The sequence below is a fragment of the Doryrhamphus excisus genome, linkage group LG3 (genome assembly GCF_037039965.1).
Source record: "Doryrhamphus excisus strain RoL-2023G ecotype Guam linkage group LG3, RoL_Dexc_Guam_v1.1, whole genome shotgun sequence".
NCBI lineage: Eukaryota > Metazoa > Chordata > Actinopteri > Syngnathiformes > Syngnathidae > Doryrhamphus > Doryrhamphus excisus.
In genome coordinates this window covers 23,370,909-23,398,543 of record NC_136359.1, presented here as the reverse complement: position 1 = coordinate 23,398,543, position 27,635 = coordinate 23,370,909, and the positions used below count along the sequence as shown (strand labels likewise).

The window sequence follows — 27,635 nt, the reverse complement described above, 5'->3', positions numbered from 1 at the left end:
ACCCTAAGCCATCTCTGTGTGGAGTTTGCACGTTCTCCCCCGTGCATGCGTGGGTTTTCTCCGGGTACTCCGGTTTCCTCCCACATTGCAAAAACATGCTAGGTTAATTAGCGACTCCAAATTGTCCATAGGTATGAATGTGAGTGTGAATGGTTGTTTTTGTTACAAAAAGTGCCTAAAAAAGCACAGAAAGCACAACAAATATGTTGACAACAACAAATCATCTTTCTTCTGTGGGTTCTTCTGTCGTTTTTACACCTTGAGAGGAGTGATACATGGTTTCTTGTCAGAATCTCAACTAGAAAGTGAAAGTCATCCAATCCCAAACACCCAATGTTCATATGCAAATAAGCCAACACAGAGAAAGTGACATATTAGACAACTAATAATTAATAACAACTAACAACTTTTTTACTGTTTATTTTTTCTCAAGGAGGATAAGGAGGAGATACCGAGAATATACCGTGAAAGGTTTTTAATTATTCAAGAACATGAATGCAGGTTGAACACAAGCACAATGCCTGGATTAGCCTGCTGCTGTGTTTAATGTGACTGTCAGGAACAGAGGTGGTCTACATTGTGGCCGCTGATGCATAATCCAGTTGGAGTGCACATTTAAAGGCAATGAGACGCGGTCATTTGATTGGTTAATATTACACTCGGCTGTGATAAACCTACTCCCCTCCTTCTTTTCCACTTGGGAGGGACGGAGGCGTAGGTGCGGCACGCTGCGCCAGACTGCGCTGCTCACAAAATTTTCAAAGTGCGCTGGCCACACTCTACTGGTACACCGCGCCTGGTCTACGCAAATAAAGCCGTAAGCATGTGAGAGTGTATTGCCCTCTGGACTCTGGAGGTAACCGAGACAGGCCTGTTATTGTACCAGGACACCTGAAGTGTAATGATCACAAAAGTTAAAGAATGTAGCCTCTCCCTTTCCTAGAGTAAACGTTGCCCCACTGGAGGAAGTGCTAGTCGCACTCACACTCAGGCAAATAAGTCAGATACACCTGTTCCTTTATACAGTGTACAGTGGACAGTAGTCAAAAGCTGGCAGGCTATCACAACAGCCCGACAGGCATTGCCAGCTGCTCTGACAGTCGAACCCATCAATGGGCTCTTTGTGTGATGCTTTATCTGGAAACAGAATGACCAACTAAATAAGATGATCTAGATCAGGGGTCTCAAACTCAATTTACTTGGGGTCTGGGTGAGACTGGGCCACATCAGGTTTTCCAAAAAAAAACAAAAAAAAATGCATTTATTAAAAACAAAAAAAATTAAAAAACTTCGTTTTGGTTCCAATTTTCTACAAGAAAAGCTCTGATAAAACATTCCACTGTTCTCAAATATCTTACTTTTTATTTTTTTACACAAAATAAGATGAAAAATAAATAAACAAATCAAGAATAAAGAAAATCAATCAATCAATAATAAATAAATAAATATAATAATAACAATAAAACAGCAAATAATAAAAACTTAAGAAACCACATATAGTTGGTGGGTAGACAAATTATTTTTTTTCAGATTAAAATGAACAAAGCATTATTAGAGCCCTGTAGACATGACAAAACACGACTATAGTCACATTTATACTCTTTTTATTTACAACATATTGCGCAACTGCAGGGTCTTGAGACACATGCTAACTCGCAAACTAGACAGCTAGCGACCTAAACGGTAGCCTTCAAGTTATTTCCTTTAAACTTAAATAGCCCAAAACTTACCACTTCCACACGGATAGGGAGGATAACTATTAACAGTTATTTAACCTTTAACATGAACATTAATCAAACGTAATAATTTTTTCTGGGTACATGATACCATACAGCATCCATATCAAACTTGCGCGGGCCGCACTAACATTAAACTTTCATATCAAGGCAGGGGGCCTCAAACTAGTGTCCTGCGGGCCACATTTGGCCCGCGGGCCGCGTGTTTGAGACCCCTGATCTAGATGAAATAGGACTCAAAGTTGAAAACAGCGTAGAAGTTGATCCCAAAGGTCCATTGATTGAGCACGGAAAGTGGAATAGTGGCATCTATAATGGCCTGCATCCCTGCTGGGAAAGTCAGTGCACTGACAGGTCATTGATCAGTGTGTTTATACCTCAGGGAGGGGCGCCTACTTCTATTGCTAGCATCCATAAATAAACAGCAAATAGCAAACACGGCGATCGATTCTGCTCAGAAAGTACACGGATTGAATTTAGCACAAAGTACAAGTACGTATATTCTTGCACCCAGCTCGTATGACTGACATTGTCAACACACAGAACACAATTCTGGCCTTCAAAATAAGAGCATTGTTTGCCCCATGTCATCCGACTGTGTAAATAAAATAAGAGTGTAATAAAAATTATCTTACATAGGCAGTTGGAAACTGCATAGGTGACTACATCTTCCTTAATCACAAACATGCACATTACAGTTTGTGGAAGATTTACTAGCAATGTGTGCAGAGGCTGACATCCCATAAGAAAAGATCCCTCCTGCTTTTATCTGTGATGCATTTAAGGGCGTGGGTTTTCTCCGGGTACTCCGGTTTTCTTCCCACATTCCAAAAACATGCTAGGTTAATTAGCGACTCCAAATTGTCCATAGGTATGAATGTGAGTGTGAATGGTTGTTTGTCTATATGTGCCCTGTGATTGGCTGGCCACCAGTCCAGGGTGTACCCCGCCTCTCGCCCGAAGACAGCTGGGATAGGCTCCAGCACCCACCGCGACCCTCATGAGGATAAGCGGTAGAAAATGAATGAATGAATGAATGAATGCATTTCAGTGCTGCAACTAACGATTCTAATCTTAGTTATTATATCTTAGTCAATTAATCCGAAGCTTGTTGTTTCGATTATTTGAGTTAAATACAATACGAACCAAATAGAAACTGTTCGTGGTTTGATCCAACTAAAAATGTCCATCACCGTTTTCCAAAGTCAAAGTTGAAAAAAAAACGCACTGCTCGTCACTGACGAGTGGCGATGTTGCTGTTGTCGTTTGACGCTACTGAACAATATACTACCGACACGTCAACATAAATGATTTTTTTACATAGAAATAACAAAAATTAAAGATAGTTGGTAATTAAGATGTGCGAGCAGTCATGCTACTTGTGTGGTCTACGGTTTCTGAATCTTAAACGGACTCTTAATGAATATGAGCCCCAAAACATCATCAGAGTGTCAGTCAAAGGACTTGAACGACTTGGTCTGTGGAGGCATCGAGGCCTCCACGCACGTGCCTCTCATCTGTTGTAGGACAGCCTAAAATTAGTGCCAGTCAGTGCACAGCATCGGGTTAGAACTGGGCCAGCCCAGCCCGGCGCACCTACTAATCAGTGGGTTGAAATAGCTCAGGGTGGTGCGACCGCGGCCTGTAATGGGCTTTATAACAGAAATCATCAAAACCCAATAAAAAAATAAACACACAGCAGAGTATATGCTGGATAAGCTAATTCATTATTATATGGAGCATATAATTTGTCCTGGACATGGAGCTACTTTTAGTCCACACTTAACTTTAATTAGAACTGCTGACACTGATAATTGCAGACATGTGATCAGGGGACGTGCACAGAAAGGTCTATATATGGTTAAATATTAATTTAACCATATATAAAGATGAAGGATTAGTGGATAGAGCCGCTTACCTCCAAACCAGACGGAAACAGTTGTATATTCTTTGACCACATCTAAGTGAGCATGTTTTAGTTTAAGTATACAGCGAACCAGGACTAGGGTTCCACTATACCAGGGGTCTCAAACTCAATTTACTTGGGGGCCACTGGAGCTAGGGTCTGGGTGAGACTGGGCCGCATCAGGTTTTCAAAAAAAAAAAACAAAAAAAGCGCATTTATTAAAAACAGAAAAATGAATAAACTTCGCTTTGGTTTCGATTTTCTATAATAAAAGTTCTGATAAAACATTCCACTGTTCTCAAATATCTTACTTTTTATTTTTATACACAAAATAAAATAAAAAATAAATGAACAAATCAAGAATAAAGAAAATCAATCAATCAGTAATATATATATATATAACAGTAATATATATATAAATATAATAATAATAATAATAATAAAACGGCAAATAATAAAAACTTAAGAAACCACATATAGTTGGTGGGTAAACAAATGATTTTTTTCAGATTAAAATGAACAAAGCATTATTAGAGCCCTGTAGACATGACAAAACACGACTATAGTCACATTTATACTTTTTTTTATTTACAACATATTGCGCAACTGCAGGGTCTTGAGACACATGCTAACTCGCAAACTAGAGAGCTAGCGACCTAAACGGTAGCCTCCAAGTTATTTCCTTTAAACTTAAATAGCCAAAAACTTACCACTTCCACACGGATAGGGAGGATAACTATTAACAGTTATTTAACCTTTAACATGAACATTAATCAAACGTAATAATTTTTTCTGGGTACATGATACCATACAGCATCCATATCAAACTTGCGCGGGCCGCGCTAACATTAAACTTTCATATCAAGGCAGGGGGCCGCAAACTTGTGTCCTGCGTGCCACATTTGGCCTGCGGGCCACGTGTTTGAGACCCATGCACTATACAAACATCTCTTAGTATAATGGTGCAGTTATACAACACCGTCACAAAGTATGATTAAGAAAAAGAACTACAAATGCAGCTAATGGAGTACCGGTCAGACATTGACCAATAACGTTTCCCGCTAGTTTAGTTATGATTGTTTGTCTTTGTGTTTGTTTTGGTCATATTTGTCTAAAACTATCCGTGTTGACGAGTAATTCAACAAACTTTGTGAGAGAGGTGGACTCATAACACACTTTAAATTGCATTATCCGTTTCCCCCCACGCCCTTCAAGCAGCTGAGACATTCCATTAACACTTGCCTGCCAGCCAGCAGTACAGAGGGCCCTTTGAGTGGGACCAAGAGAAAAGAGCTGAGACCGCAGGACCAATGGCGTTGAGGCTGAGCACGAGGGGAGATCACTGAGCCAGAAGAGGCCCGCGGTCTAATAAACAAGCTGAAGATTTTTTTTTTCGGGTACATAAAACGTTGTATGTAAGGAGAAATCAGTGGTCTCAAACATGCGGCCCGCGGGCCAAATGTGGCCCGCAGGTCACTAATTTGAGGCCCCCGCCTTGATATGAAAGTTTAATGTTAGTGCGGCCCGCGCAAGTTTGATATGGATGCTGTATGGTATCATGTACCCAGAAAACATTATTACATTTGATTAATAATAGTTATCCTCCCTATCCGTGTGGAAGTGGTAAGTTTTTGGCTATTTAAGTTTAAAGGAAATAACTTGAAGGCTGCCGTTTAGGTCGCTAGCTCTCTAGTTTGCGAGTTAGCATGTGTCTCAAGACCCTGCAGTTGCGCAATATGTTGTAAATAAAAAGAGTATAAATGTGACTATAGTCGTGTTTTGTCATGTCTACAGGGCTCTAATAATGCTTTGTTCATTTTAATCTGAAAAAAATCATTTGTCTACCCACCAATTATATGTGGTTATATATAAGTTTTTATTATTTGCTGTTTTATTATTATTATTATATTTATTTATTTATTACTGATTGATTGATTTTCTTTATACTTGATTTGTTTATTTATTTTTGATCTTATTTGTGTAGAAATATAAAAAGTAAGATATATGAGAACAGTGGAATGTTTTAAGTTTTTTTTTTTTTTTTTTTTTTTTTAATAAATGCGTTTTTTTTGTATTTTTTTGAAAACCTGATGCGGCCCAGTCTCACCCAGACCGGATCTCCAGTGGCCCCCAAGTAAATTGAGTTTGAGACCCCTGATCTAGATTAGCTTCCATCCAAAATAGATTGTATTCTTTTATTTGTACCGTTATTTCCTCTATATGCCCGTGTTACATCACATCAAAATAAACATAAAACGCTGAATGATGATGCTGGGTTTGTTGGCATCACCGAATGATGACACTGAATGACTGATTTTGTAACAGTCTCAGCTGCACATCTGTCGCCGGCATAGTTTATCTCCGTGGATTAGGATTAGAGGTTTGTCTGTATCTTTGCTTTGTCATCAATAGTATGTTCAAAATGACTCCTGGGATTTTCTTGACGACTGATCAGCTTCCGAAAGCTGAATGGAGACTTAAGTGAGTGTTTGGGGAGTATGATAAATCCAGCAAATACAATGTATGTAGCATAAAAAGTCAATTCTAGTACTGTACATATACAGTATTAAAGATCTGGTATCATGAGATACAAATTGCAGTCTTGTGAAATTCTTGAAAAACACCAAATTACAGAGTTCCGAATGCAAAAGCAAATTTAGCTTCTCTCTGATCCACAGCTGGTGGGCTCAGCTCTTATGTAAGGTCATTAGAAAGTATTTATTACAGCTTTATATTGCATGGTTGAAACTGTGCTTTTGCTGAGTAAGACGGAGGCAGGACATGGAACTGCGTATCCAGTGACAGGATAGTTTGTGATACTAGATTAGAATACTATATCTGCCACACAAGTATTATATGGAGTATTGTGTTATGGATACTAAATCAAATCAACTTTATTTGTAGAGCACTTTTCCTGCAAAGACATGCAACACATAAGACAAACAACCATTCACACTCACATTCATACCTATGGACAATTTGGAGTCGCTAATTAACCTAGCATGTTTAAGGAATGTGGGATGGATCCGGAGTATCCGGGGAAAACCCACGCATGCACGGGGAAAACATGCAAACTCCACACAGAGATGTCCGAGGGTGGAATTGAACCTTGGTCTCCTATCTGCGAGGTCTGTGCACTAACCACTAGACCGCCGTGCCGCCCCTGTTAAGTATCACTAAGTGGAAATCGAGCCGATTGGTATCTGAAACTGAAGACCTCGGTTCGATTCTCCGCTTGGCATATCTGTGTGGAGTTTGCATGTTCTCCCCCGTGCATGTGTGGGTTTTCCCCGGATACTCCGGATTCATCCCACGTTCCAAAAACATGCTAGGTTAATTAGCGACTACAAATTGTCCATAGGTATGAATGTGAGTGTGAATGGTTGTTTGTCTTTATGTGCCCTGTGATTGGCTGGCGACCAGTCCAGGGTGTACCCCGCCTCTCGCCTGAAGACAGCTGGGATAGGCTCCAGCACCCCCCCTGAGACCTTAGTGAGAATAAGCGGTATAAAAAATGAATGGATAGTACATGAGATTTCCTGGTGAACTATTGTATAAAATAAATCCAGATTTTAGAGACTGAACTCGTGCTGTGGGTGGAACCTGTTTGTATAAAGATGACCTTGTCCAGAATGCCTGTTCCGTTTTGAAGTAGATGAATTGCTGAATTTCCCGTGCAGAACTGCCAGGACACTTCCTCAGTACTTCTTGTTGTCACCACAAATAGTAAGGCTCTTACTTGAAGTCCACTTCCCTTCACGCTGCCTCAGTCTGCCTAAGGCAGGGGTCTCAAATACGCGGCCCGCGGGCCAAATGTGGTCCGCAGGACACTAGTTTGAGGCCCCCGCCTTGATATGAAAGTTTAATGTTTGATATGGATGCTGTATGGTATCATGTACCCAGAAAAAATTATTACGTTTGATTCATGTTCATGTTAAAGGTTAAATAACTGTTAATAGTTATCCTCCCTATCCGTGTGGAAGTGGTAAGTTTTTGGCTATTTAAGTTTAAAGGAAATAACATGAAGGCTACCGTTTAGGTCGCTAGCTCTCTAGTTTGCGAGTTAGCATGTGTCTCAAGACCCTGCAGTTGTGCAATATGTTGTAAATAACAAGGACACTAGTTTGAGGCCCCCGCCTTGATATGAAAGTTTAATGTTAGTGCGGCCCGCGCAAGTTTGATATGGATGCTGTATGGTATCATGTACCCAGAAAATATTATTACGTTTGATTCATGTTCATGTTAAAGGTTAAATAACTGTTAATAGTTATCCTCCCTATCCGTGTGGAAGTGGTAAGTTTTTTGGCGATTTAAGTTTAAAGGAAATAACTTGAAGGCTACCGTTTAGGTCGCTAGCTCTCTAGTTTGCGAGTTAGCATGTGTCTCAAGACCCTGCAGTTGCGCAATATGTTGTAAATAAAAAGAGTATAAATGTGACTATAGTCGTGTTTTGTCATGTCTACAGGGCTCTAATAATGCTTTGTTCATTTTAATCTGAAAAAAATCATTTGTCTACCCACCAACTATATGTGGTTTCTTAATTTTTAATTATTTGCCGTTTTATTGTTATTATTATATTTATTTATTTATTACTGATTGATTGATTTTCTTTATTCTTGATTTGTTTATTTATTTTTCATCTTATTTTGTGTAGAAAAATAAAAAGTAATATATTTGAGAACAGTGGAATGTTTTATCAGAGCTTTTATTGTAGAAAATTGGAACAAAAATTAAGTTTTTAAAAATTTTTTGTTTTTAATAAATGTGTTTTTTTTTGTTTGGTTTTTTTTTGGAAAATCTGATGCGGCCCAGTCTCACCCAGACCCGAGCTCCAGTGGCCCCCAAGTAAATTGAGTTTGAGACCCCTGGTCTAAGGACTGGCACAATAAAACGCACAAAAGTTTTAGGATGGTTGAATATATAAACGTACCCTGTTGCTTTCTGTGGTATTGTGGTAAAGTCTGACTCTTTGTTTTTCCACTGGAAGGAGATACTTTGTGGCTGTGAGGCTGCTGCTTTGAGAGAGGATGTGTTATTCATCCAGTGGCTGAGCTGATGTATAATCTCGCTGGAACACAGAGTGGCCTTTCACATCAACTTCCCTTGCGTCCCAAAGCTGCTTGGCCAGCTCTCGCCTGTTCCTCACTCTGTCCCCGTCTCTGTTTGTTGGAGCCCTTTGTCAAGGCCTTTGTAGATGTCAGTGTGTTCTCTTTAACACGCCTGAAGCCTCTCCAGGGTGACTTGTTCCGGAATCCTCTCTTTCCTGTTGTCAAACTTTTTGTTCTTTCGCTCCTGGTTCCAGTCCTGGTTCCAAAATTACTGCAGTAGCTCTGTTTGCAAAGTATAAAATATATTAAATCAAAGAATACACAGTAAGTTAGTAAGTGCAATAGCTGACAGTGATTACAGCAGGGGTCTCAAACTCAATTTACCTGGGGGCCACTGGAGCTAGGGTCTGGGCAAGGCTGGGCCGCATCAGGTTTTCCTAAAAAAAAAAAAACGCATTTATTAAAAACAGAAAAATATAGAAACTTTTTCGGTGCTTTGGTTCCGATTTTCTACAATAAAAGCTCTGATAAAACATTCCACTGTTCTCAAATATCTTAATTTTTATTTTTCTGCCCAAAATAAGATGAAAAATAAATAAATCAAGAATAAAAAAAATCAATCAATTAGTAACAAATAAATATAATAATAATAATAAAACGGCAAATAATAAAAACTTAAGAAACCACATATAGTTGGTGGGTAGACAAATTATTTTTTTCAAATTAAAATTAACAAAACATTATTAGAGCCCTGTAGACATGACAAAACACGACTATAGTCACATTTATACTTTTTTTATTTACAACATATTGCGCAACTGCAGGGTCTTGAGACACATGCTAACTCGCAAACTAGAGAGCTAGCGACCTAAACGGTAGCCTTCAAGTTATTTCCTTTAAACTTAAATAGCCAAAAACTTACCACTTCCACACGGATAGGGAGGATAACTATTAACAGTTATTTAACCTTTAACATGAACATTAATCAAACGTAATAATTTTTTCTGGGTACATGATACCATACAGCATCCATATCAAACTTGCGCGGGCCGCACTAACATTAAACTTTCATATCAAGACGGGGGCCTCAAATTAGTGTCCTGCGGGCCGCGTGTTTGAGACCCCTGGATTACAGGATACACAGCCTGTTGATCCTCATGTCCAAAACATTGTAAATCACAGTGTACAGCATATATTTTCGGACATGTTACACTTGTTTTTTTGCCCTAAGGGACAATTGTCACCACATGGGTTTGTTGTGGTTCATCATCGTACAAAAACAACAAAGTAGCAAACAACACCATGATGGGCATGATTGTGCATGCGTATTGCCTGCTTATCCACTCACCTGGCACAAACACTCGGTGGCTGGCACAAGCCGGATGGTGGATTTGTGAAGGACACAGTGTTGTGGAGGTCTAAAGAGGATTTGATACAAGGACAAATGGTTGCATGCTGCCTGCTGTAATAGCTCACCAAATAGCATAGACACCACAACCAGTACTCATTTATTTTATTATTTTATTTTTTATGATTTAATTTATTTTTTTTTTCTATGCCACTTAGGGTGGAGCCTATCCCAGCTAACTTTGGCCGAGAGGCTGTGTGCACACTGGACTGGTGGCCAGCCAATCACAGGGCACATTTCGTCAAACAACCATTCACACTCACATTCATACCTATGGACAATTTGGAGTCGCTAATTAACCTAGCATGTTTTTGGAATGTGGGAGGAAACCGGAGTACCCGGAGAAAACCCACGCATGCACGGGAAGAACATGCAAATTCCACACAGAGATGGCCGAGTGTGGAATTAAACCCTGGTCTTCTAGCTGTGATGTCTGTGCGCTAACCACTCGATCACCGTGCCGCCCTGTAGTAAATCATATGCTATATATTTGGCTTGCTATGGACCAGTCCTACCAAGGTTCTACATTATAAAACCATTTTTATGTTTTTGTCTTGCTTCCAACAGACACTGAGGCACCTCTGTCGTATAACTATGACCTGGAAAACTCCGAAGACCACCAGTCTCGTCACGATGCTTTGTCCCTCACCGGGTCTCCTTCCTCCTCGCCACAACTTCGCTCTAAGAGTCGATGCAGCCGAGACACCCGGTCGTCTTGTTCCCTCGAGTCCACATTGTCGGTAATATCCCTGCACTGTGCTTATGTTGATATATTGTCCTTCACTTTTGCTTTTGCTGTCTGTGTCTGACATCTTGTTTACTTGTGTGGGTATCTTAATTTCGATAGATTGCCGCTTAATTTACAGCCACTTATGTAGACTACCAATTCATATTGACCGACTCATCAGTGTCAATTTTTCTCAATACTGCCCGCCATTCATTTTTAACTGGTATCAAAAATAAAAAAATATAATAAAATATGCCCCACACGTAATATGTACTTAGTTAATAACTTACCTCCACCCGAACTAAACAACATGTTGAAGTGGCCATCAGCTAAGTTGGTGAAAAAACTTGTAAACTCATCTTGCTGGGTTAGCTTAATTTAGCAGCGCATGCTAATAACTGGTATCAAAATGTAAAAATATAATGAAATATGGCCCGCACGTAATATGTACTTAGTTAATAACTTACCCTCACCCAAACTAAACAACATGTTGAAGTGGCCACCAGCTAAGTTGGTGAAAAAACTTGTAAACTCATCTTGCTGGGTTAGCTTAATTTAGCAGCGCATGCTACTAACTGGTATCAAAATAAAAAAATATAATGAAATATGGCCCGCACGTAATATGTACTTAGTTAATAACTTACCTCCACCCGAACTAAACAACATGTTGAAGTGGCCACCAGCTAAGTTGGTGAAAAAACTTGTAAACTCATCTTGCTGGGTTAGCTTAATTTAGCAGCGCATGCTAATAACTGGTATCAAAATTTAAAAATATAATGAAATATGGCCCGCACGTAATATGTACTTAGTTAATAACTTACCCTCACCCAAACTAAACAACATGTTGAAGTGGCCACCAGCTAAATTGGTGAAAAAACTTGTAAACTCATCTTGCTGGGTTAGCTTAATTTAGCAGCGCATGCTACTAACTGGTATCAAAATAAAAAAATATAATGAAATATGGCCCGCACGTAATATGTACTTAGTTAATAACTTACCTCCACCCGAACTAAACAACATGTTGAAGTGGCCATCAGCTAAGTTGATGAAAAAACTTGTAAACTCATCTTGCTGGGTTAGCTTAATTTAGCAGCGCATGCTATTGCAGCTATATGATTGCGTCTCAGGTTGTACGAGTGTTGTATCTTTCTAAACCATAAGTACATGTATTTCACTTTCTTTCTTTCACTTTTTTTTATAGCAATGTGTGTATTACGAAAGTTAGCAAAGCTAGCGGACGACAATGTTTCCGACATTGCTTGTTAGCCTGAACTGAGGGCCTTGGCTTGGGGCTAATTAGCTGAGCTAACACTATAGTTGTTGCTGTAATAGCAGCAGTCATAGTAGTAGTAGTAGTAGTAGTAGTAGTAGTAGTAGTAGTCGTAGTAGTACTGACACGTTAAATGCTTTGAGGAACAAAAGTAACAGATGTCCGCTTGTTGTAAAACAGTTACAGTTACAAACCAATGCGCTAGCTTGATTTTGTTTATTTACTTTTCATTAAGACCGGTGCTCTCCAAAGTGCGGTGTGGGGGCCATTGGCGGCCTGTGAATGAATATATATATATATATATATATATACAGAAAAGAATATATATATATATAAAATATAATTATTTAATAAATATATAAAAATAAAAAATATATATATTATTTTATATAATTTTATACATTAGATATAATATATTATTATAAATATAATATATAATAATATCATATATATATATATATATAAATATACATGTATATATATATATATATATATATACATATAAACAACCCAGCAACAATAAATGCAGGGGACAGTACAGCACTTTGTAAAGAGAACAAACAAACAAAAAAATAACACAAAATCTTTCTTTAAACATTTTACAACATATTAAAAATACTATTATATATTTTATATTTTCAAATATATCCGACCCTTCAGTATGAGGCCCTTTGTGAAAAAATTTGGACACCCCTGAACTATATAGTCGACCCAATTAATAAGCCCACCCATGAATGAATAGCAGCTGTAGAAAAAAGGCGAGTATGGTAATTGAGATGCTCATAAAACTTTTTTTTTTATTTTTGACATGCGGCTTGCACTAGAGGCTTACAGGCTAGAAAAGGCGTTTCTCCAAGAGCCATAGAACACACTTACGGTGTGTTCAAAAACCAAACCAAGTGCGAAATCTCAATGCTCGGTGATGATCAGTCAAACCCATATATAAACTGTGTTCTTTCTAACGGTGTTATATGAATTCTGTACATTTTATCTGTTCAGTCATGTTGTGTCAAAAAATTACCTTTTTTTTTGAGAAATAAAATAAAAAGTAAAGAAAAAAATATTTAATCAGAAATCTGAGTAATGCTGAATTACGAATATGGGCATCCACTTTTCTGTGATTGATAAATATGTCTATAAATAGCAGTCCAAAGTGGATGTAAAACAGTGCTTTTCAGTATAAAAGAAGGTCGTTGAACATGCAGAAAACGCAGTGTGGGCAAATAGATGTTAGGAGACCCACACCCCCTCCCTCGCTTGCCCTGTTCCTCCTGCATGGAAGGTATTCTTATGCTTTCATGTGCACTACTGGTGGTCTTCAACATTGAGGGAGGTTCATATAATGGTTGTAACTCCAACATGATAACCTGCACCAGCATGACTGATGTCTTTGACCTGTTGGAATAATAACTGCTGGTCTACAAACACATTTGTCAAGATACCACATGTCTCTGACCGAGGCCCTGTGGAATGTAAAACTCCTCCAGAGTTCAATTAAATATGTTTTGTGTTTAATCTTACAATATTACATAAAGTGTGTACGGATAATTCATTATGCTTCACACATCCATCCATAAGTGACTGCTATGTTCCCGTATGATTGTTTTCTCTTTGCCGTGTGTCCTCAGGTTGAGCTGGATCAGGAAAAAGATGTGGAGATGAGGAAGTGGGTTTTGTCGGGAATCCTGGCCAGTGAGGAGACCTACCTCAGCCACCTAGAAGCACTTTTGATTGTATGTTTGACTCGTGACGCACAAATCATTTGAATTTTTTTATAATGGTTGAAAAAGTTAGTTGCACGGTGGTCGAGTGGTTAGCGTGCAGACCTCACAGTTAGAAGACCGGGGTTCAATTCCACCCTCGGCCATCTGGTTTTCTCCGGGTACTCCGGTTTCCTCCCACATTCCAAAAACATGCTAGGTTAATTGGCCAAAATCTAAATTGTCCATAGGTATGAATGTGAGTGTGAATGGTTGTTTGTCTATATGTCTATATTTTTCCCATCATTCACAATCTTTATGTGAAACATGAACACATATTTATTTGCTTTCTCTGTGCATTATAATGCAAAAAAAAAGAGTTAATATGAGCTAGCTAACAATGCACATCATCGGGACACTGCTACTTTGACAAACAAAACAACGCAGTGGATACCAGCTCTCAACTTAGACCAAGACTCAGCAAGATGCTCGTTGATTATTTTGACCTTGTGAGGTCAACATGGAGCACACGTCTTGTGCTGACAGATACAGCTATTCCATCGGGCGGCATCCCAATGAGAGCGAACATTGTCAGGAAAGACGTTCCAGTAATGTCTTAAATCATCAAAATACTGTAAGTATTAAGTGTTATCATCACTGTACTTGTTCTTGTATGATCATGTATATAAACGATAGTCAAAATATCCCAATGATGTACATTGTCAGCTAGCTCATATTAACTTGTTTTCTAGCATTACAATGCAGAGATTAGGGAATAAAATACAGCATGTGTTCATGGTTCATATAAGGATTGGGAACAAAGTCACATGATTACATTTACACCATTCAATACGTAATAAAAAGAGGATCAAGAATCATATTTGATTTAATCCTCATTCCCGCCATGTGTTTTAACATGCTGACATGTGTTTTTAAAGCCCATGAAGCCCCTGAGGGCGGCGGCCACAACGTCCCAACCAATGCTGACCATTCAACAGATTGAGACCATTTTCTTCAAAGTCCCAGAGCTCCATGAGATCCATAAGGACTTCTATGATGCACTGCTTCCTCGTGTCCAAGACTGGAGTTACCAGCAGTGTGTGGGAGACCTCTTCCAGAGACTGGTACGATCTCTTTTTCAGATTTAGTCATTTTAATTTAAGTATCATTATTCTTGTGTCGGGAAATTATTGAGAGGGGGGAAAAAAAACAAGCTCTGGCACACTAACAAAACTTTTTTTTTTAGTATCTCATGGGCTCTAAATACAGTAATCCCTTGTTTATTAATTGCTTCCAGACCTGATTTGGGAATTTCCGCAAAGTAGGATTCCTTATTTCTACATAAAATATTTTCCCAAGAGCACAGAAAACCAGTTTACGACCTACTGAATACAGTTTTTTGCATTGTTAGAGACCTCTAAACATGACCTAACACCCCTAGAGTCAGCTTTACACTCATATTACCCAATATGGTAGACATAATAAAACCATAAAAAACATTAAAAAAGTAATTTAACGCATAATTTTAAGACTTTTATTTCTGTATGTTGCTGTAAATGTGTTCCGGTGGCGCGGACAGGATGTGACGTCGGGGATTCAGAGTTGATTTTAGCTTGGTGTGAGCTCTAGCTACAACAAAATCCCATATTAGGGACTAGTTTGCCCGTTCAATTCAAACCTGCAATAAAAGCCTGTTGTTCCGGCAATCAACTCTGGTGCTTGTGTGTCTCACGAAACATTACAGTAACATTATTGGCACCTAGTGACCTACATTTGCGTCTAAAATGGGTCTTCTGAGTGTATTTGAGTTAATTTACCCATTTTTATGCTTGAAAATGCTTAATTTAGGCAAAAAATAGGTCAAATTTGCTTAAATATGCAAATGTATGGACAAATAATTGGCTGCATTCAGCCATGGAGCAGCTTGATTTAAGTATTTTTAAAAAAATTATAATAGAGTGAGGATGCACAGTAGGAAAGTGGTTAGCGCTCGGAGACTATTGTTCGATTCCCGGCTCGACATCTCTGTGTGGAGTTTGCATGTTCTCCCTGTGTGTGTGAGTGAGTTTTCTCCGGGTACTCCGGTTTCCTCCCAATATTACTATAATGTTCGGTAAGACACACAAGCACCAGAACAAAAGTCTCTATTGCAGGTTTGAATGATCTCACAACAGTCCCAATTGAAACACTGGTTAGTACCTTTGACTTATCACGGTATTTATTTATTAGATTTAGACCTCACAGCTAGGAGACCAGGGTTCAATTCCACCCTCGGTCCATCTCTGTGTGGAGTTTGCATGTTCTCCCCGTGCATGTGTGGGTTTTCTCCGGGTACTCTGGTTTCCTCCCACATTCCAAAAACATGCTAGGTTAATTGGCCACTCCAAATTGTCCATAGGTATGAATGTGAGTGTGAATGGTTGTTTGTCTATATGTGCCCTGTGATTGGCTGGCCACCAGTCCAGGGTGTACCCCGCCTCTCGCCCGAAGACAGCTGGGATAGGCTCCAGCACCCCCAGCGACCCTCGTGAGGAAAAAGCAGTCGAAAATGAATGAATGAAAAATTATGATAGAGTGAGGCTGCACAGTGGTTAGCGCTGGGAGACTAAGGTTCGATTCCCAGCTTGACATCTCTGTGTGGAGTTTGCATGTTCTCCCTGTGTTTCCTCCCACATTCCAAAAACATGAATCTTCGGTTCTCTGGTGACTCCAAATTGTCCATAGGTATGAATGTGAGTGTGAATGGTTGTTTGTCTATATAACAGTTATCTCAAAACAGGCTTTCCAGAGAAACAAAGGTTACAATCATTGTGTACATTTTGGAGTGCACATGTGAGCAGACTGTCTGGAGTCATCTCTCCGCCCCATAAAAGACTGGCCTCACCACATGACAAGCAGTAAAGGGGAACATAAATGCTCTATAGAAGGATGCCGGATAAGACCTTGTTCAGTGTTGGAGAAAGATGAAAAACATGGATTATTTACAGACGTGTGACAAATCCATCAGTCTCCCTTGCTGGCTTTCGTTCCATTGGCTTTGGTGAATCAAGGCCTGAGCATACATGCATACGTACATGACACAGCAATTTCCAGTGGTTGTCATCTGCTGTTAAAGGAAAAGGAAGTATATTTTTATACGCTGTTTGACAAAAAAAGACAATTCACACTTCATCTATCTATAGTGTGACGAGACTGAACAGAAATATTCTTTGGTTTTGGATCCCATTTTTTAATGAGCTGAAAAACATGTAAAACTTTTTCAAGTATTTTTCAAGTATTGTCCACATACATACAGTCACCTGCCACCTTACTGGTGTGGCATGTCAAGATGCTGATTAGACAGCCCGAGGTGGCCACAGTAAAAGGCCACTCTAAAATGTTCAGTTTTACTGTTTTCATCCGGAATATAAAGGGCTCATGCCAAAAATCAGTATTCAGATCAAAAAGATCCGCTGTGGCGACTTTGTCATCAGGAAAAAGCCGAAAGACACAAATAAACAATGGTTATGTTGCTGTAGTCATTTCACATTGCTTAGCGTTCATGAGGAAGTTAACAGTACTGCAACACGTCGATATAAATTGGCCTATTTTTCATAGAAAACTATGTATGTTGACAATGACCAAAGTTAGGGTAGGTAGGTGAGACAGACAATAGCATAGCATTGCATAGCATAGCATAGCATAGCATGACATGACATGACATAACATAACATAACATAACATAATATAACATAACATAACATAACATAACATAACATAACATACACCATAACATAAAACATAACATAAAACATAACATAAAACATAACATTAAACTATATTAAATGTATTTTCTGTATTACATATAACATATGTATAACATAAAACATAACCTAACATAACATAAAACATAACATAACATAAAACATAACATTAAACATAACATTAAACATAACATAAAACATAACTTAACATAACATAAAACATAAAATAAACTAACATAACATAAAACATAACATAACATAAAACATAACAATAAACTATATTAAATGTATTTTCTGTATTACATATAACATATGTATAACATAAAACATAACATAAAACATAACATTAAACTATATTAAATGTATTTTCTGTATTACATATAACATATGTATAACATAAAACATAACCTAACATAACATAAAACATAACATAAAACATAACATAACCTAACATAACATTAAACATAACATGAAAGATAAGATCAGATAGAACATAACCTAACCTAATAAAACATAAAATAACCAAACAACATAAAATATAACATAAAACATAACATAAAACATAACATACACATAAAACAACATAAAACAACATAAAACATAACATATAACATATAACACAACATAAAACACAACATAAAACATAACATAAAACATAACATGACATAACATAACATAACATAACATAACATAACATAACATAACATAACATAACATAACATAACATAACATAACATAACATAACATAACATAACATAACATAACATAACATAACATACATATTAATATTTGTCCATTAAACTATATTAAATGTATTTTCTGTATTATTCCAATAATCACTTTCTTTCCCTATTATGCTTTTTCCACTTTTCTGACCTATAAATGTAGTTAGAATGTTGTATTCTCGTGTTAAACCATGCCAAAGTTTCAGATAATGAGGTTTATACAGATAATTGGTAAGAACTATAGCTGCACAGGAACATATTTTACACACTACGTCATGTCTCGTGTCGAGAAATTAGAAGCCACACACCCCATCAATGAATAGAAGCCTCTCACCTATATACTTAGTTAAATCCAGTAACTATGTTTTGGTCCGGATCTTGATTAGTATTCTTATCATGCCCTGCAGGCCAGCCAGCTGGGAGTGTACCGGGCCTTCGTGGATAACTATAAGGTTGCTGTGGAGACAGCAGACAAGTGCTGCCAGGCAAACATGCATTTTGCCCAGATATCCGAGGTATGTAATCACGCTACACGCAGCAGGCAACTGCAGCAGTCGAGCGTTTGATGCGGTGCAGCTGCTAGGGACAAGTGATGACGGAGCACTTTTTTTAACGGTCCGTACGACGGTGTTGTAAAGAGAAACAAAGCTCTTTGATTGTTTTAATTGCGGCATTGTGCTTATGGAGGCACTCAACTCGGATTTAATGTACTTATTTTTGTCTTGCCAGAATCTCAAGGTCAAAAGCACGAAAGACTGCAAAGATCAATCCTCTAAGAAATCACTAGAAAGTGAGTATTAAGTGCAGGAATGACATGTTGACATGTTCATTATTTGCAGTTATGAGCTAACTTTTTCTTCTCTTCAGCTCTTCTCTACAAGCCGATCGACAGAGTGACCCGCAGCACACTCGTCCTGCATGTAAGTCCGCCTGGAAAGTCGTATTGCATAGTCCTATCTGATATTGCCTTCATTTTTTCCCATTCTAGGATTTACTGAAGCATACTCCCTGCAGCCACCCCGACTATCCACTGTTACAGGACGCCCTGCGCATCTCGCAGAACTTCCTGTCCAGCATTAATGAAGAAATCACCCCTCGTAGGCAGTCCATGACAGTCAAGAAGGGAGAGGTTAGTGAAACATTAAATGGCAATCGCATCAAGTCAAACAACCATTCACACTCACATTCATACCTATGGACAATTTGGAGTCGCTAATTAACCTAGCATGTTTTTGGAATGTGGGAGGAAACCGGAGTAACCGAATAAAAAAAAAACACGCATGCACGGGGAGAACATGCAAACTCCACACAGAGATGGCCGAGGGTGGAATTGAACGCTGGTCTCCTAGCTGTGAGGTCTGCGCGCTAACCACCCATCCACACCATTCATCCACTGAACAGCATTATTGATTCATTAACATATTTTTGAAAACTTGTGATAGCGTGATGCCACGAAATTCAGAAAATTAAAAAAATTACTAGGTGCACACAGAGAGGAACACCATGTCAACAAACTTTCATAATTATAATAAAATATATAATAATAATTAGAATTATAAAAATAAATAATTAAATAAAAATAATAATTATAATAATAAAAAAGGCTCTTGGGGCTTATGGGTTTATTTACCAACAGTAAATTGCCCTTTCACTGTGATATGTAGTATTCTACACTGGTCACTGAGTGTCAGTAATCTTACTATAATGTTCGGTAAGACACACAAGCACCAGAGCAAAAGCCTTTATTGCAGGTTTGAATGATCTCACAACAGTGCCAATCGCAAACACTGGTTACCTTTGACTTATCACAGTATTTATATAGTAAGGTGGTCAAGTGGTTAGCGCGCCGACCTCACAGTGAGGAGACCAGGGTTCAATTCCACCCTCGTCCATCTCTGTGTGGAGTTTTTCTCCGGGTACTCCGGTTTCCTCCCACATTCCAAAAACATGCTAGGTTAATTAGCGACTCCAAATTGTCCATAGGTATGAATGTGAGTGTGAATGGTTGTTTGTCTATATGTGCCCTGTGATTGGCTGGCCACCAGTCCAGGGTGTGCCCCGCCTCTCGTCCGAAGATGGCTGGGATAGGCTCCAGCACCCCCAGGTGCAGTATAGTATACATACATACAGGTATAGTATATCTACTGTAGTAAGTGGTAATCTGATGTTTCTTTATTGTCCAGCGGCACAAAATAACAACCGGTACAGTTTGTTCTGTTTTTGCACACCTTGTTCCTTTTTCCCCACGGCAAATTCAATGGAGTGGAAAGTGTGCTGGTGCAAACAGAAATACCTGACGCCCACTCCTTTTCTTACTTAACTGACTTCCATTCTGGCTTTTTGTGCCTCCCTGCAGTGACTCAGGCTTGGGCTCTGACTTTTCAAGTTGTCAAACGTTAAGAGCAACATGGAAATATGTTAGATATGTTTTGCAAACTGCAAACCATAAATGACACCAGCAGCCAAGAAGTGTTGTTTTTAGCTGAATGCTAATGTCAGCATGACATTTATCTATCTAGTTTTTCCTCCTTAATATTAAACTCCGCCAGGATTTTTTTTAAGGATTCTTTAGCACTGTGAGACACAGGACCATTTTTTGTGCCAAACCATTTAGTCTAACTCGCCTAACTAGCCTAGCTAACGTAGCTAACTTTTTTAATTTTCATGGGTAGACACAAATATTGGTTTGGTGTTAGTTGTTAGCATGCAAACCTTAGCATGTTAACATTGCTAACATGCCAATATTAGCATAGTAACATTTTTAGCTTTTTTCATAGTAGCTAACTTTTTTAATTTTCATGGGTAGACACAAATATTGGTTTGGTGTTAGGTGTTAGCATGCAAACCTTAGCATGTTAACATTGCTAACATGCCAATATTAGCATAGTAACATTTTTGGCTTTTTTCATAGTAGCTAACTTTTTTAATTTTCATGAGTAGACACAAATATTGGTTTGGTGTTAGGTGTTAGCATGCAAACCTTAGCATGTTAACATTGCTAACATGCCAATATTAGCATAGTAACATTTTTGGCTTTTTTCATAGTAGCTAACTTTTTTAATTTTCATGGGTAGACACAAATATTGGTTTGGTGTTAGGTGTTAGCATGCAAACCTTAGCATGTTAACATTGCTAACATGCCAATATTAGCATAGTAACATTTTTAGCTTTTTTCATAGTAGCTAACTTTTTTAATTTTCATGGGTAGACACAAATATTGGTTTGGTGTTAGGTGTTAGCATGCAAACCTTAGCATGTTAACATTGCTAACATGCCAATATTAGCATAGTAACATTTTTAGCTTTTTTCATAGTAGCTAACTTTTTTAATTTTCATGGGTAGACACAAATATTGGTTTGGTGTTAGGTGTTAGCATGCAAACCTTAGCATGTTAACATTGCTAACATGCCAATATTAGCATAGTAACATTTTTAGCTTTTTTCATAGTAGCTAACTTTTTTAATTTTCATGAGTAGACACAAATATTGGTTTGGTGTTAGGTGTTAGCATGCAAACCTTAGCATGTTAACATTGCTAACATGCCAATATTAGCATAGTAACATTTTTGGCTTTTTTCATAGTAGCTAACTTTTTTAATTTTCATGGGTAGACACAAATATTGGTTTGGTGTTAGGTGTTAGCATGCAAACCTTAGCATGTTAACATTGCTAACATGCCAATATTAGCATAGTAACATTTTTAGCTTTTTTCATAGTAGCTAACTTTTTTAATTTTCATGGGTAGACACAAATATTGGTTTGGTGTTAGGTGTTAGCATGCAAACCTTAGCATGTTAACATTGCTAACATGCCAATATTAGCATAGTAACATTTTTAGCTTTTTTCATAGTAGCTAACTTTTTTAATTTTCATGGGTAGACACAAATATTGGTTTGGTGTTAGGTGTTAGCATGCAAACCTTAGCATGTTAACATTGCTAACATGCCAATATTAGCATAGTAACATTTTTAGCTTTTTTCATAGTAGCTAACTTTTTTAATTTTCATGAGTAGACACAAATATTGGTTTGGTGTTAGGTGTTAGCATGCAAACCTTAGCATGTTAACATTGCTAACATGCCAATATTAGCATAGTAACATTTTTGGCTTTTTTCATAGTAGCTAACTTTTTTAATTTTCATGGGTAGACACAAATATTGGTTTGGTGTTAGGTGTTAGCATGCAAACCTTAGCATGTTAACATTGCTAACATGCCAATATTAGCATAGTAACATTTTTGGATTTTTTCATAGTAGCTAACTTTTTTAATTTTCATGGGTAGACACAAATATTGGTTTGGTGTTAGGTGTTAGCATGCAAACCTTAGCATGTTAACATTGCTAACATGCCAATATTAGCATAGTAACATTTTTAGCTTTTTTCATAGTAGCTAACTTTTTTAATTTTCATGAGTAGACACAAATATTGGTTTGGTGTTAGGTGTTAGCATGCAAACCTTAGCATGTTAACATTGCTAACATGCCAATATTAGCATAGTAACATTTTTGGCTTTTTTCATAGTAGCTAACTTTTTTAATTTTCATGGGTAGACACAAATATTGGTTTGGTGTTAGGTGTTAGCATGCAAACCTTAGCATGTTAACATTGCTAACATGCCAATATTAGCATAGTAACATTTTTGGATTTTTTCATAGTAGCTAACTTTTTTAATTTTCATGGGTAGACACAAATATTGGTTTGGTGTTAGGTGTTAGCATGCAAACCTTAGCATGTTAACATTGCTAACATGCCAATATTAGCATAGTAACATTTTTAGCTTTTTTCATAGTAGCTAACTTTTTTAATTTTCATGGGTAGACACAAATATTGGTTTGGTGTTAGGTGTTAGCATGCAAACCTTAGCATGTTAACATTGCTAACATGCCAATATTAGCATAGTAACATTTTTAGCTTTTTTCATAGTAGCTAACTTTTTAAATTTTCATGGGTAGACACAAATATTGGTTTGGTGTTAGGTGTTAGCATGCAAACCTTAGCATGTTAACATTGCTAACATGCCAATATTAGCATAGTAACATTTTTAGCTTTTTTCATAGTAGCTAACTTTTTTAATTTTCATGGGTAGACACAAATATTGGTTTGGTGTTAGGTTTTAGCATGCAAACCTTAGCATGTTAACATTGCTAACATGCCAATATTAGCATAGTAACATTTTTAGCTTTTTTCATAGGTAAACACTTGAATATGAACATGAATATGAATATTAACACTTATCACTTACTATGCATTTGTGCCAAACCATTTAGCCTCCCTGGTACATTGCGCCATCATGCAATGCTTAAGCATGCTAACATTAGCATGTTTGCTAGCATGTTAATGTCAGAATACTAGCATTTTATTTTGCTATATTCATGGGTAGACACATATGTAAACACTTACTACTGTCATGTTTGGTGTTAGCATGCAAACCTTAGCATGTTAACATTGCTAATGTGCCAATATTAGCATAGTAACATTTTTAGCTTTTATCATAGGCAAACACTTATATGAACACTTATCAATTACTACGCATTTGTGCCAAACCATTTAGCCTCCCTGGCATCATGCAATGTTTAAGCATGCTAACATTAGCATGTTTGCATTGCTAGCATGCTAACATCAGAACACTAGCATTTTTTGCTATATTCCTGGGTAGACACATATATAAACACTTACCACTGTCATGTTTGGTGTTAGCATGCAAACCTTAGCATGTTAACATTGCTAATGTGCCCATATTAGCATAGTAACATTTTTAGCTTTTATCATAGGTAAACACTCATATGAACACTTATCACTTACTACGCATTTGTGCCAAACCATTTAGCCTCCCTGGCATCATGCAATGCTTAAGCATGCTAACATTAGCATGTTTACATTGCTAGCATGCTAACATCAGAACACTAGCATTTTTTTGCTATATTCATGGGTAGACACATATATAAACACTTAGTACTGTCATGTTTGGTGTTAGCATCCAAACCTTAGCATGTTAACATTGCTAACGTGCCAATATTAGCATAGTAACATTTTTAGCTTTTATCATAGGTAAACACTTATATGAACACTTATCAATTACTACGCATTTGTGCCAAACCATTTAGCCTCCCTGGCATCATGCAATGCTTAAGCATGCTAACATTAGCATGTTTGCATTGTTAGCATGCTAACATCAGAATACTAGCATTTCTTTGCTATATTCATGGGTAGACACATATATAAACACTTAATAACTGTCATGCTTGGTGTTAGCATGCTAACATTAGCATTTTAACATTGCTAACATAAGTATACTAGCATTTTCTGTTATTTTCATGAATGTGAAATCAGACACCACTATTATGCTAGATGTTAGCATGCTAACATATTTCTACTAAATGGTAATGTAATGGTTTTATTTCATTTGAACATGCATCAGATTACAATTGAATGCATCCCATAATCAGTTCACAGTTCCACATGTCCAAAAGGAGTAGGAAGAAGCAAAGCTTATTAAATCCTTCCCCTCCATCTGGTACTTTTACAATCAGTAACTGTTACATTTGTTCACTTCCTGTTTTCCTAATATAGTTTAATATTATTATTTATTTATTTTTTGTCTTGTACCGAAGTACGAGGTGATATGACCATACAGTCATTAAACTAAAATTAAACTATTTTTTTTTTAATTTTTAGAGGTAGGCACTTATATAAACATTTACTATGCTAACTGTTTTCATGCTAATTTTAGCTTGTTAGCATTCCTTAAGTCATTCAAGCCCTTCCATGGTATTTTTTCATGGTAATCTAAGTAATCTAAATATGTACATAAAATAAATGTAGGACTTGCCACGTGTGGCAATGCCAGATTCAACGGATTATGCTTTTGGTTTAATATAATTGAAAAATACTTTAAAAGGTTACACTGAAGTACGTTCCACTGTATTCATGCTGTCGACGGTAAAAGCTCATTGCACACGTTGCATGGAAGCGCCAATAAAACCCGGTTGCTGACTCATTCTGGCCCATCTGCTGAAGTCGTGAAGGAAGCGGTAGGAAAGGAAGCTTGTGACTAACCAGTGCGAACGCCGGAGGCGAGGGTCTCTGAATTGCTAATGAGGAAGACCTGCTGAGTAACTAACAGAGCTGACTCCCATCCTTCCTGACTTCACTGTCAATGCTGTGGAAGGGGGTCACCTCCACAAAGTCGGACCAGCCCAGTTTTTGTAGCAATGATTAAAAAAAGACAATAATTACTGTTAGAAAGCCCATAGTTTTTGCATGTTTATGTCGTTTTATTACATCAGGGGTCTCAAACTCAATTTACTTGGGGGCCACTGGAGCTAGGGTCTGGGTGAGACTGGGCCGCATCAGGTTTTCCAAAAAAAAAAAAAAAAAAAAACGCATTTATTAAAAACAGAAAAATGAATAAACTTTGCTTTGGTTCCGATTTTCTACAAGAAAAGCTCTGATAAAACATTCCACTGTTCTCAAATATCTTACTTTTTATTTTTCTATACAAAACAAGATGAAAAAAAATAAACAAATCAAGAATAAAGAAAATCAATCAATCAGTAATAAATAAATAAATATAATAATAATAATAAAACAGCAAATAATAAAAACTTAAGAAACCATATATAGTTGGTGGGTAGACAAATTATTTTTTTTCAGATTAAAATGAACAAAGCATTATTAGAGCCCTGTAGACATGACAAAACACGACTATAGTCACATTTATACTCTTTTTATTTACAACATATTGCGCAACTGCAGCGTCTTGAGACACATGCTAACTCGCAAACTAGAGAGCTAGCGACCTAAACGGTAGCCTTCAAGTTATTTCCTTTAAACTTAAATAGCCAAAAACTTACCACTTCCACACGGATAGGGAGGATAACTATTAACAGTTATTTAACCTTTAACATGAACATGAATCAAACGTAATAATTTTTTCTGGGTACATGATACCATACAGCATTTATATCAAACTTGCGCGGGCCACACTAACATTAAACTTTCATATCAAGGCGGGGGCCTCAAACTAGTGTCCTGCGGGCCACATTTGGCCCGCGGGCCGCGTGTTTGAGACCCCTGATTTAGCTGGAAAACAAGTTTGGGCTTAAGATAGACCCTTGAGGCACACCTTAAAATGCTTTTGACAATATTTTCAAGATAGAAAATAAGGCTGATCTATGAAAGCGGCTATGACCTGTTTATTCTTTATGGATGTTAAATGTCAAAAAATGTCAGAGAAGTGTGTCCTGCGGGCCACATTTGGCCCGCGGGCCGCGTGTTTGAGACCTCCTGTGTTACATGATGTGTCGCGGAACAGCTTTAATGACGTTAATACGTCTGCGTGGCGTGTTAGTGTCCGTATTTATTTGATGACAAATTAATTCATGCTAATTTATGCGCATCAAAAAAAGGATGTGATCATCTTCTCTCTGGAAAACAAACTCCAGGCTTGTACCAATGCTGAATCTTTAATCAGTTTGTCCTTATAATTTGATGTTGTTGGAAGACTTTGGTTCATCGCAGTTAGAGAAGATGTAAATGCGCTTTTAATGTGAAGGCCCGAAGTACAAATAACATTGCATTACCCCCAATTTGCCCCCAAAGTTTATAAACAACCTGAACAACCTTAATATATAACAAATAATATAACAATATGTTGATATAACTTAGCAACTGTGTAACAATAAGAAAAAAAACATTGAAAAAAAAGAAAAAACATCGACCTTATCATGGTTATATTGATCTGATATTTGTATCTCCCCATGCAAAAATACCCAATCTCTTCATAGATGCATATTTTTAAAAGTGGGTGCACAAACAGCTGCTTTTTTCCATTGGATTATTGAGCAGTTGCCGTCCTGTTTGTGTCATGAAAGCAATAAGCGGATGTAATCTTTCTGAAACCAGGACACCGTCAGACATATTGGAGTGCCGCTCAACCACCGCTCAACAAGCATGTGCTACATGGATTTCCTTGTTTGGGCCGTGCTGCCGTGTTTGGCAACAAAGTTTCACGTTGGGATGTGTCACAATGTAAACAGCCTCCACCCTCGGGTCAAAGGCCCGAGCACAAACAGCCACTCAGGAGTTGGAAACACTGATTTTCTTTTTATCCAGTTTGGCGTTAAGATGCAGTTTTAAAGCTTATTAAATCCTACCCCTCCATCTGGTACTTTTACAATCAGTAACTGTTACATTTGTTCACTTCCTGCTTTCCTAATATAGTTTAAGGTTTTTTTTTAAATTTATTTATGTTTTTATTTTTTGTCACTTACATGTGCAAAAGGAGTAGGAAGAAGCAAAGCTTATTAAATCCTACCCCTCCATCTGGTACTTTTACAATCAGTAAATGTTACATTTGTTCACTTCCTGCTTTC

General features: G+C 37.6%; 1 protein-coding gene across 1 annotated transcript in view; it reads left to right on the top strand.

The window, feature by feature from the left end:
• LOC131127768 (breakpoint cluster region protein) overlaps positions 1–27,635 on the top strand; it is a 70,550-nt gene that overhangs the window by 15,176 nt on the left and 27,739 nt on the right. The window contains exons 2-8 of the mRNA XM_058069993.2: positions 10,666–10,838; positions 13,724–13,828; positions 14,734–14,919; positions 18,671–18,778; positions 18,993–19,053; positions 19,131–19,183; positions 19,252–19,392. Of these exons, the coding sequence (XP_057925976.2) occupies positions 10,666–10,838; positions 13,724–13,828; positions 14,734–14,919; positions 18,671–18,778; positions 18,993–19,053; positions 19,131–19,183; positions 19,252–19,392 (827 nt within the window). The remainder of the gene's footprint in view (positions 1–10,665; positions 10,839–13,723; positions 13,829–14,733; positions 14,920–18,670; positions 18,779–18,992; positions 19,054–19,130; positions 19,184–19,251; positions 19,393–27,635) is intronic.